General features: G+C 42.1%; 1 protein-coding gene across 5 annotated transcripts in view; it reads left to right on the forward strand.

Annotated features, from left to right (window-relative positions):
* CHL1 (cell adhesion molecule L1 like) overlaps positions 1–12,881 on the forward strand; it is a 313,645-nt gene that overhangs the window by 199,061 nt on the left and 101,703 nt on the right. For all 5 annotated transcript variants that reach the window (XM_042452045.1, XM_042452044.1, XM_042452047.1 and 2 more), the window contains exon 4: positions 4,368–4,473. In XM_042452045.1, coding sequence (XP_042307979.1) covers positions 4,368–4,473 — 106 coding nt within the window. The remainder of the gene's footprint in view (positions 1–4,367; positions 4,474–12,881) is intronic.

A 12,881-nucleotide genomic window follows, 5' to 3' on the forward strand; every position in this document is an offset into this window, starting at 1 on the left:
GACCTTACATTTCCATTTGATTCTTAATTTCTGTTAATAAAGCCCTTTTTATGGCTTTAATAAACATGAATTATATTTGATTATAAACAAGCTGGGTAAAGTCTGATGCCATTGGAGGTGTTGAAGATGATACACCATATGGTGCAGTAAGATACCACATTCTGTACGAGCACAGAGTTTTCTGGTTCACTGGGCTTAAAGAGTTTCTAGCCAGTACCCCTAATATTCATTCCTGTAATTTATAACAAAATGGTAATTCTATTATGGTTAATTACTCTTCAGGGTACAATTTCCGTTTTTATAGTTTGGTTATGTGGAAATTCACAACACTTTAATTTCTTAAGGATAATAAAAATTCTAAAAAAATGTAAATAGATTATTTGCATACCATCCAGTCCCATTCATTCTAACATCAAGACTGTGTCTTTGAACGAGGATGCTACTATTTGGTAACTGATGGATTTATGTTGGTATGCTGAGACCTAGGTTAGCCAACATCTTTTATTTAACTGTAAACAAAATACAGGTACAGTACAAGTTGAGTTTTCTACTATTCCAAAATCTAATATACTCCAAATTCCAAAATATTTTAATCAGTGGCTAAGATAGTGATATCTTTGCTTTCTGATGGTTCAGTGTACAGAAACATTGTTTTGGGCACAGAATTATTAAAAATATTATGTATAAAATTATCTTTAGGTTATGTACACATGGTGTACATGAAACATAAATGGACTTGGTTACTATCTCCAATATATAGAATCATAGAATCATAGAGTTGGAAGAGACCACAAGGGCCATCCAGTCCAACCCCCTGCCACTCTTAATCAACAGTGACAGCCTCTGCTTAAAGTCCTCCAAGGAAGGAGACTCCACTACACTCCAAGGGAGTTTGTTCCACTGTCAAACAGCCCTTACTGTCAAGAAGTTCCTCCTAATGTTGAGGTGGAATCTCTTTTCCTGCAGCTTGCATCCATTGCTCCGGGTCCTAGTCTCTGGAGCAGCAGAAAACAAGCTTGCTCTCTCCTCAATATGACATCCCTTCAAATATTTAAACAGGGCTGTCATATCACCTCTTACCTCCTTTTCTCCAGGCTAAACATTCCCAGCTCCTTAAGTCATTCCTCATAGGACATGATTTCCAGACCCTTCACCATTTTAGTCACCTTCCTTTGGACACACTACAGTTTCTCAATGTCCTTTTTGAATTGTGGTGCCCAGAACTGGACACAGTATTCGAGGTGTGGCCTGACCAAAGCAGAATATAGTGGCACTATTACTTCCCTTGATATTGACATTATACTTTTATTGATGCAGCCTAAAATTGCATTGGCATTTTTAGCTGCTGCATCACACTGTTGACTCATGTTCAGTTTGTGGTCTACTTGGACTCCTAGATCCCTTTTACATGTAGTCTCGTTCAGCCAGGTGTCTCCCATCCTATATCTGTGCATTTCATTCTCCATGTTGAATTTCATTTTGATAGCTTTGGCCCAGCTTTCTAGTCTATTCAGGTCATTTTGAATTTTGATCCTGTCCTCTGGGGTATTAGCTATTCCTCCTAATTTGGTGTCATATGCAAATTTGACGAGTATGCCCCCAATTCTCTCATCCAAGTCATTGATAAAGATGTTGAATAACACTGGGCCCAGGACAGAGCCCTGTGGGACCCCACTGGTCACTTCTCTCCAGGATGAAAAGGAGCCATTGCTGAGCAGCCTTTGGCTTCGGCAGGTCAACCAATTACAAATCCATGTAACAGTTACCTTGTCTAACCCACATTTTACAAGCTTGTTTGCAAGAATATCATGGGGAACTTTGTCAAAGGCCTTAGTGAAATCAAGATATACCATTATGTATATGCCATTATGTATTTGGATTCCAAAATCCAAAATCAGAAGGAGACTCACCCTGTATTAATTTCTGAAAATCTTCTGGGCACTTAAATCACAGTGATCAAATTATGCTAAGTTATTTGGAGATATCTTGGAAACCCAAAGAAAGAGATCTTGCATCACTCACAGCCTGGCTTGTCATGGGAGGAGGGGTTCCATGAAGTCCACAAAGAGGCAGACTGGCTATTTATCCTTCTGGTCTGTGGTTTCTCTGTGTAGTGGGAATTGCATAGCTTATTTCACAATATATTATATCATATTATATTTTACCTGCTTTAAAGGTATCTATGATTGCCACCTTCATTATTTTCAGACTATTTTCTGTCTGTGGGCCTACTCATGGGGATGTTTTTAAAAAAATGATAAAAGCTCACCTGATCTAGGGTTGCCATGTCCCGCCATTAGGTGGGAGATGCACGGTTTTGGCAGTACCGGGATGGTCCCATCCCAGTTCCTGCTAAATCCCACCTCCGGACCTGGCTCCGGGGCCTGGCCGGCTGATGTGGCCATTGCCCTGGCTACTAATGTGGCCGGCTGGCTGGCCGGCCAGCCGGCCAGCCAGCCACCCACCTCCTCCTTCGCCTCCTGGGTGGGCCACGGCAGCAGCCACACCACCCAAGGCAGTTGCGCGGGCCATGACTGGCTGTGATTCGCACGCGCTGCGCTTCTGCGCACATGTGCACTGCACTAATTAACAGCAGCTCCAGCCGGCCAGCCAGCCACCCAACTCCTCCTCCTCCGCCGCCTCCTCGATGGGCCACAATTGTGCGGGCTGCGGCTGGCTGCGGCTCGCGCATGGACCTAATTACCAGCAGCTTCTCCCCTTCAGGCTGCCTGGTCAATAGGAGAACAGCGGGGGCAGGGCCCAGTCTCCTATTGGACAGCCTCAGGGAGCTTCAGAGCTCTGAGAACCTCTGGCTCTCGGCCAGGGGGAGGGGAAAGGGCCATTTCCTGGCACAATTTGGTGCCAAGGATGAAGAGGAGGAGGAGGAGGAGGAGGAGGGTGGCCATTTGCACAATTTGTATTTTCCCCATGTGTGTTTCTTGTGTATTTTTGTGCTTTTAATGCTAACAAGTCTGCCTTGTTTTAACAATGATAATGATAATGGTGGTGGTGATATTAATAACAGTCAGCTTCTGAGGCAGGCACTCAGTGTTTCTGAAGCCGAGACAGTGTGACTTTCCACAGTGCATTTCTGTGTATTTTTGGTGCTTTTAATGCTAACAAGTCTGCCTTGTTTTGACAATGATGATGATGATGATGATATTGATACTCTCTGAGGCATGACCAATGTAAGTTGCTCTGATTTTTACAAACTTATGAACAATGAAGAAAAACCAAAGTGCCTTGACTAAGTACACACTTGTAAGAAGTACAGTTGAAACCGAGGGCCAATCCACTTTTTGTTAAACCACCTTGACGTGTTAAATATGCATAGCCATGTTAACCCATGTTAAGTCAGAAACCCAAAGGGTTTGGTTATGCAAAAAGCCTCTGAAATATGCAAGAGGCCATGTTAAATAAAGCCACGTTAAATGCCAAAATGTGCTGTTGTGTGTGTTTTGGAATGGGGGGGGGGTTGGCCAGAAAGGGAAGTACATTTCTGCCATCTGTCTAGGAATAATGCCAAAATGTCCTCTATTTTGAGCATGCCTAAGAAACATGCGTTTGTATTAGTGCTATTTTAAATTATTAACTTTTTCTAGTTGTTCACATGCCCTCCATTTAAAAAAATGTCCTACATTTGAGGGGTAAATTTTGTCCTACATTTGTCCTACATTTTTTAAACATTTGTCCTGGTTTGGAGGTTGACAGTTATGGCAACCCTAACCTGATCTGTCCTGTACCTCTCAGAGTAATGTGTGGAATGGAACTTTGCAGTTTCCTGGCTTTTGTACTTTGTGAATATTCTGACCTAATTCTTTACCTAGTTGCTAACCATATTCTGTGTAGGTTTGAAATTTATTAAACACTACCATCAAAAGACAGAAATGCGGAACTAAATTGAGATATTAAAATTATATTTTTAAGTAGCTCTATTCCCCACCACCATAATTAACATCAATTGATATAATTATAAGGGAAGAACAGAATGTTCATGTCATTTGGCACACATGTATGTTCATATGCATATACTTCATCTGTTGCAGTAATAATAACACAGATTTGAAACTGTACTTCATGGTCATAGTCCTATAAAATTATTTTGACTGTTATTTGGATTATTTTGGAATGGAGCATGATTTTTAGAATGAGGAGAGGAGAAATGGCCAGCTAGACATCTATACAAAACATGGAACATATGGATAAGAAAGAGGTTGAGAAAAACAAACAAAACAAACAGCTTCATTTATATACCGCTTCATACTGAACTAACAGTGTCTAAGCGATTTACAACTGTAAGCTAAGACAAAATGAAATGTTGCCATCATTCTTTGCTTATTTGATCATTTTATGTCTTTCTATTTCAGTACAGCAGCTCCCAACAATCACAGCTCAATCGACTGATCAAGTGGCATTCCCTTTTGATGAAGAGTTTACAATCAAATGTGAAGCTAAAGGGAACCCACATCCAACGTATGTGTTTTGCAATAACTTGAGGGCTGATTAGATATTCATCACTTTTTTATTTTGTATTCATAACTTCTCACTCAACACTATTTTCTTTCAGCAAATCTGCATAATCTGCATCCTGTTCCTTATACAAGGTGTCCAATAATGCACTGGGTGGTTATATGCTCTGTATCTCTACATGCCATCCAGTCACTCTCAGAGTAATGTATGGAATGGAACTTTGCAGTTTCCTGCCTTTTGTACTTTTTGAATATTATGACGTAATTCTTTATTCAAAGAATTACAGCATAACTCCCTATTGTGTGCTTAACAGCAGCTAGAAAAACTTCTCAATCAAAATTCATAGTAATACAATTTCCTAATAAATTCCAGTGGTTCTCCAGTTCTAGTAATCATAATATATGTTGTAGGAACCCCATGGGAATGTGTATATGTGTGTGAGAGAGATCCATACCCTCCAACTATCCTGATTTGGCCCAGAGAGTCCTGATTAATGTTCTGTTGTCTCACTTTTTAAGCTGTTTTCAAAACTTTCCAGTTTCTCTCCTCCTGCCTTTTCCCCTCTTTGTACTCACTTTACTTCATTTACTGCAAATTTAGTTCAAAGTGCAAAAGTAATTTGTTCTCAATGAACTCAGTGAGGGGAGAGGAGAGGAGGGATGAAATCTTTCCCTTTCTTGTAGGCAAGCAAAAGCAAACTGCTGCAGCATCTCCTATTTTGTGTGTTGTTCCTCATTAATAACATTTGTCACCTTGACCATACTGATATTTCTTGGCCACGTATGTCCCAGTTTTCATCTGTGAAATGTTGGGGGGGGGTATGGTTGTGGAGATGCAGTGACCAGGGTTACAGAGGATTCCTCTCCTGTTTTCCCTAAAGTAGTTCAAGGCTTTTCTTTCTTCAGAAACCACATACAGTAACTATCCCTGGATCCTACAACACTCAACCTTACTCTTTGCCCCTCTTTATTAATAAATGTTTGTTTCTGTTGTTGTTACCAAATAATCACTTCAGGCCACTCTGCTGTAAACAAGAAGAAAAATAGTCTTTACACAAAGAGTTTATGATATTATTTCCTCTTGGTAGCTGGTTCTTAAAGCTTGTGGCTACAAAATGTTATTTTACTTCACTGCTTACAAAATTATCACTGTTTCATTTCCTTCAGTATCTTCAGTTACACTTCAGTGGTGTTCTATTTGTTTACACACTCTTTCCCCTACAAGTACAAATCTTAAGAAAATTAGACCTTATACACAATTCACAATTCTTCAAAACTATTGTGGATCCGAGCCTAAACTTCACTATTTTTCCACTTCTCACAGAACTGATTACTTCAAACTGGTTTCCTAGGTCTTTAAATTTATCCTTCTCTATCTGGAAACCTAAATCCAAACTGTTCCATGATCAGTTTCTGTAAACCCCAGCCTTCTTGGCTGTTAATCCCTCAGGATCATGACACACTCTCCCACTGTCAATTGCCGCTCCCCCTTTTTATATCTACTTTTTGCCAGCCAGATCCCAATCAACTGCTCCGAACATCCAATTCGGCCTGGGTCTCTCTGCAGTGGTATATACCTACACAAATGGTTCACATTTCTTAGCTTTCCTGATTTATACAGTATCATCCTTTCCTAGGACACCTCTGCCATAGTTTTTTTTTGCTTTGGCCTTTTAAAAACCCAGTTATATGAGTAATATTGTTGGTATCATCTCTTTAGTTTTAATTCCTTCATGAAATGCTGTTCTTTCCACGTGGAATCATGCTGCTTCCACCTGAAAGCCAAGATGTAGAGGCTTCCATTATGCAAGAAAATACAGGGATTAATAACTTGGACCATAATAAAAGAACCTAGGACTTCCAGATTCTCCCTTCACAGCCTCTAGTATAACCCTCAGTAAGTGAAGCAAACCATATTTGACATGAGGCTCAGTTTTCTCTCTGCCACTCCAGGAAGAGCAAGATGAGAAGTGGTGTATCTAGGAGCTGGAAAGGAGTAAGGGGAATGGATTTCTTCTTCCCATAGCTGTTTCACACATGAGTGTGTGTGCGTAGGGGGGTGTCTTTGTACGTGTTTGTCCCTTAAAGACAGGTTGATTTCAAGGAAAGTGGTCAAAGAGAAGAAAGAGATAACTCAATCATTTACATTGCTGTAAATGTGTATTTTAATGTGTTGTGAGCCGCTTTGATTGTCTTGTCACAGAAAAGCGGGAAACAAATAAAAGTTTTATTTTATTTATTATTTATTTAATCAGATTTCCCTTTTTCAGTTTTAGTGTAGACATTCTTAATATGACATGATTGGCTCCAATGGCTCCAACTTTAATAAGAGCATCATCAATGCAATACACACACACACACACACACACACACACACACACACACACACACTTCTTCCCACTACACTATTGCCCATGCTCCAGCTGATTGAAAAAAAAGGCAAGTAACCTTTCTGCTCAGTTTGGGAATTATTTGGAGGCAAAATGGTTTGGAGATGTGTTAAACCTAACATTCTACAGTTTATTTCACCAATCAAAATAAAATAATCACCCATACATTTAACTTTGAAAGTTGGACTGCTAGTCAGAATGGCTCTGCAAAGGATGTGCCTTTAGCAACAGTGCTGAAGGCACAGCCAACACCTGCAGAGATTGCTGATCCAGAGGTACTGAGATGGATGATAATTGCTCCCTTGGCATGGGGGCTCAGAAGTAGAGCTGCCACAGCTACCACTTTCCTCCTCCTCCTAGCAGTACTTCTCATTGTCATTCTCCTCCTTTTCCTGCTAGCAGTTCTCTTCCTACTACTACTACTCTTAACAATCCTTCTCATCATTGTCTTTTTCCTCCTCCTCCTTGCAATTGCTGCCACTGCCCAAGAAGAGCAACTTCTACCAATGGCAAGGTAGCTCCTCAGAGCCCCAATCCAGCAGAAGCTACTGTTCTCAGGTGGCAGCAGCAATTGGCAAAGAGGAGAAGGAGGATGACTAACAGGACAGGTAGGAGGAAGAGGAGGTGGAAGGCGGTGGTGGCAGCTTGCAAACTGAGTTGGAACTTAAACATCCACTGATTTTGATATCCACGATGGAGTTTGGAATAGATCCCCCATGGATACCAAGGTCCCACTGTAAAATGTTAAGAATATAAATGGAAAATGAATAGCTGAAAGAATATACAATAAAATGGGCGGAAAATATTGGTATTGAGAAAATCTTAATATTTGTTTCTTTTTTAATGTTATTTTATGAATTCAAGTGTATGTGTTGAATAAAAAATATTTTAAAAATGGCATTGAAGGTTAGAGGGTTTTTAAAGTTATGGTATCTAATATCCAAATCATATGTATTTTAGCTAGGCCAGTTTGTATGTAACAAATGGACTCCATGTTGTTAGTAAGCTTAATAATACCACTGCTTCCAACAAGAATCCAGATTCCTACTGTAGGAAGATATTAGGCCACAGTTCCCAGTTTGGATGTAACAAGAAATTGTTGTTTAAGTGTTGGAAATTATCACACAGGGTCAGGATGTCCTTGTCCTATCCCTGTCCTGTCATTCCCATGTGATCGTGCTGAGATTTTCAGATAATGTCATCATTATCCTGTTCTTACTCCATTCTTATTGTGTGATCGCAATAAGATTTTCAGATGATGTCATGCTTATCCCGTCCTTCTCCCGTCCCTGAAGTGGCATGGCACTGTCAGTTCGTATTAATGGAAACTCACATTAATACAATGATGGGTGCCACTGACAGGAGAAGGATGGGATAAGCACAAACACGATAAGGACGGGGTAAGGACAGGAGTGATCCCTCCTGCCCTGTGTGATAATCTCCAATGACAGAAGCACAAAAGTCAGAACATACAGGGAGGGAAGAGAGGTGGAAATACAACACTCATTCTTAACATTAGGAAGCATGTTTTATTAGATCGAGATTGTCTGAATCATCCCTATGTTTCCTATGTAGAAGTGACCTGGTAGGTAGTGCAGTCATGACACCATGATTTAAACCACTCACTTAGCAAAGTATATGAAGTGTGTAATAGCAATCAGTGTGCAGCAGCTGTCTCCATGCATTTACACAATTTGCCTTCCAGATTTCAGCTATATTTTATTATATCAACCATACACTTGTTGTCAACACATTTATTTGGGTAAGGTTTATGATCCCAATAGCACCAAAAGTTTTGTATATTGTTTTGCATGCATGTCTTCATCATAGAATGTCTTAGAAAAACTCAGGGATTTTCTTTCTCTAAATTTATTAAATGTATTGGTACAATAAAATGCAGCATTAGCGGACTCTGGGTGCATCTTCCATGGATGTTCTGACACCCATTCCACCACCACTATCACTACCACTGCCAAAGTTCCCACCTGATGATTTTCTGCCAATTTCCTGCCAATTTCTTCTTTTTTGCTGTTGCTAACAATGTGTATAGGGATTTCTGGCAGACTTATATTTTTATGCTGGGGAAAAGAGAATGCAGAGAAAAATCTTTTCCATTTATTCCTGGTATAAACATGAGATCACTGTGATGGATATGCATGCATGTGATACACAAACATATCCTCCAGACCCTTTCCCAACATCACATAGGTGTCTACAGCCTTCAGGGATGAAAATGCTGTACGTGTCTGGAGTTCAGACATTTTTCCGATAGTAATTTTTGGTGACATTGTTTACACATCAAGAGGATTACAAATCCATGCACAGCATAAACAGATTTTAATACCCACTGTTGATAAAACCAGTCATTGTGAACAGAAATGATACATTCTCTAGAGTGAAGGGGGGGGGGGAGGATTACTGACTTACCAATGACAAAAAAAATTAATTCAAACTTTTCCTGTGAAACAGTTTTCTGTCTGATGTTATCTCCCACTGCATTTTTTCATTTTCTACAACTTCTACAAAGAGAAATTTTAACCATGAACAGCAGCCTTCATGATTCTATGATTCATATTAGTGATCAATAATTAAACCTACTGTTCTCGGTATCTAATAGCGACTATCTTTTGAGATGAGCCATATCTCAGTGGTAAAGCAGATGCTTTGTATGTTCAGGCTCCAGGTTCTGAAAGTGTAGAAATGTTTTATCAGTCATTCTCAACAGTACTGATCTAGATGGATCAATAAAGAATCCTAGAATCACAGTGTTGGAAGGGGCCACTTGGGTGTAGGTGTAGGTTCTCCAGCTAAAGCTTCCCAAGCAATTAGCTGTCCAGCCTCATTTTGAAGACATCCAGAGAATGAGACCTCACAACCTCTTCAGGCAATTGTTTCCATTGCTGAGCTGTTCTTACAGTCAAGAAGTTCCTTCTAATGTCAAATCAAAATCTAAACTCTGTAACAGGGGTAGGCAACCTGCGGCCCGCGGGCCGAATGCGGCCCGGCAAGGCCTTGGGACCGGCCCCCGGCCTGGTCCTGCCACCGATTGCCACTGGGGCCTTTGGGGGGCAATTGTCTATAGAAGCCTCAGAAACATGCATTTATATTAACATTTTTTAAAGAATCAGCCATTTTTTTCACGTGTCCTCCATTTTTTTTAAAAAAAAGTGTCTTCCATTTGAAAATTTTGTCCTACATTTGTCCTGGTTTATTTATATATTTAATTTTTTTTAAAAAAAATATTTAATTATTTATTTTTTGGCTTCGGCCCCCCAGTTGTCTGAGGGACAGCAACCCGGCCCCCGGCTCAAAAAGGTTGCCTACCCCTGCTCTGTAACTTCAAACCAATAGTCCTGGTCTTCCTTCTAGGGCAGCAGAGACCAGATCTGCCTCTGTCAAATCCTCAAGCCCTCAGTCTTCATTTCACCTGCTGAACATGCCCACCTCCTTCAACTTTTCCTCATATGTTTTGTTTTCCATACAGCTTATCATCTTATTGTTTTTTTTTCTGAATCTGCTCCACCTTCTCTATATCCTTCTTAAAATTAGGCTCCCAGAACTGAGTACAGTACTCCAGATGAGGAGAGAGCAGCATAGAATATAGTGGAAATAATATTTCCCTTAACTTGGAAAATATGCTTTCATTAATAAAGGTTAAAATAGCATTCATAATCTTTTCCTGCAGCACCACATTGCTGGCTCATGCTCAACTCATGATAAAAAATAAATAAATCCCAAGGTATTTTTCACATGTAGTACTACTGAGCCATGTGTCCCCCATCCAATACTTGTGTGGCTTTTGTGACTTGAATGTAGGCATTTGCATTGTTTGTACTGACATTCATTTTATTAATTTCTTCCCAAATGTCTAGTTTATCTAGGTCCTTTTGAATTATGTTACAGTCTTGATAGACACCCTTCCCAATTTTCCGTCATCTGTAAACTTGATAAGGATTCCCTTTTGTCATTTAAGTCATTAATAAAATTGTTGAAGCTTAGTGACTGTAGGAGTAGGACAGACCCTTAAGGCACTCCACTCAAGAACTCCTTTCAGTATGAAATCCAGCCATTGATTAAGATTCTTTTGAGAATGATTTCCCAACCAATTATTGATCGATCTGACACTGTTCCCATCTATTCCATATTTAGTCAATTTGCTGATCAAAATATTATTGGGGACCTTATCAAACAGTATGCTGAAATCCAGATAAATGCTATCTCATTATTTTCACTATCTGCTTAAACCAGGGGTAAGCAACCTTTTGGAGCCGGGGGCTGGGTTGCTGTCCCTCAGACAAGTTGGGGGGCTGAAGCGAAGGGGTGGAGCTTCCACCCTCCGGGGGCGGGGCTGCATTCTGGGGGTGGAGCTTCCACCCTCCAGGGGTGGAGCCACCCTCCAGGGGCGGAGCCTCCACTGAAGCCCCGCAAGGAGGAGGCGGCGTGTGCCCGCCCTCTCCTCCTCGGTCCCTTTCTGGACAAACACCCCCAACCTGCATTCCAAAACACACACAACAGCACATTTGTGCATTTCACACTTTGGAAGGTGACACTCTCTCAGCTTCAGAAACAGTAGTTGCCTGCCTCTCAAGCTCACTCATCATCATCACCATCATCACACTATCATTGTCAAAGCAAGGGAGACTTGTTAGCATTACAAGCACCCAAAACACACTTTGGAAGGTGACACTTTCTCAGCTTCAGAAACAGTAGTTGCATGGCTATCAAGCTCACTCATCATCATCACCATCACCACGAACACCACCACCACTATCATTGTTACAGCAGACCTTTTAGCATTAAATACACTGAAAATATACAGAAATGCACTGCTCCTCCTTCCTTCCTCCCCTTTCTTCCTCCTTCCTCCTCTTCTTTCTCCCTCCTTCTCTTCTTCCTCCCTGCTTCTCTTCCTCCTACTTCTTTCCTTCCTCCTCCTCCCTCCTCTTCCTCCTTCCTTCCTTCCTCCTCCTCTCTCCTCTTCCTCTTTCTTTCCTCCCTCCTCCTCCTCTTCCTCCTCCTCCCCCCCTGCCCCTTCCTTCCCTGCCTGGAGAGAGCCGGCCAGGGCCAAGGAGACCTCGCTACAGCGAAGCCTCCTTGGCTCTGGCAGCCCTCTCACCGGCGCAGGGAGCCGGCCAGGGCCAAGTAGACCTCGCTACAGCGAAGCCTCCTTGGCTCTGGCAGCCCTCCCGCCGGCGCAGGAGACCTCGCTACAGCGAGGCTCCTTGGTTCTGACAGCCCACCCGCCGGTGCCAGCGATGGTCCCGGCCTCACAGAGGCCCGCTGCCGCCGTCTGAGCCCAATTCAAGGGCTCCGGTGGCTGCAGCGGGCCTCCTGGAGGCTGAAGTCTTGTGCGACCTTTTTTGTGGTCGCGCGAGACTTCGCCTCTGGGCGCCGCCATTTTTCACCCAAAATGGCGGCGTCCAGAGCGGCAAAAAGCCGCAACCGCTGTCGGTGGCGGCGGCAGCGGCAGCAGCAGTCAGGGCCGCTCCAACGGCCTCCGCGGGCCGCATCCAGCCCGCGGGCCGGAGGTTGCCGACCCCTGGCTTAAACTAATGATCTGATCAAAAAAAGATACAGTGAACCTGCCATATTGGCACCTAACCATTCATGGGTTGAAGCTGCTGCTGATTGTCCTGCCCCATATTAGCCAGTGGTGTCACAAACCCATGGTTGCACTGACACGGGAACATGCACATTGCCATCCACTGATTATTATGAGCTTGACCTCCCACAGTTTTCCCAGCTGTGAGGAGGTGGATGAACAACCCATCTATCCACTATGGATGGGTAGGATCTATTGTACAGGAATAGTCTGGAAGGACTGGTTCTTAACAAACCCATATTGGCTCCTCTGGATTGCTGCATTGCCATGAAGATACTTGAAGACAGATTCCTGTATAATCAGTTCTAACAGTTTCACTGATACAGAGGTTTGGCTGACTGGTCTGTAGTTCCCTGGAGAGATATGAGAGAGTGTGTGTGTGTGTGTGTGTGTGTGTGTGTGTGTGTGTGTGTGTGTGTG

The sequence above is a fragment of the Sceloporus undulatus genome, chromosome 2 (assembly GCF_019175285.1).
Source record: "Sceloporus undulatus isolate JIND9_A2432 ecotype Alabama chromosome 2, SceUnd_v1.1, whole genome shotgun sequence".
NCBI lineage: Eukaryota > Metazoa > Chordata > Lepidosauria > Squamata > Phrynosomatidae > Sceloporus > Sceloporus undulatus.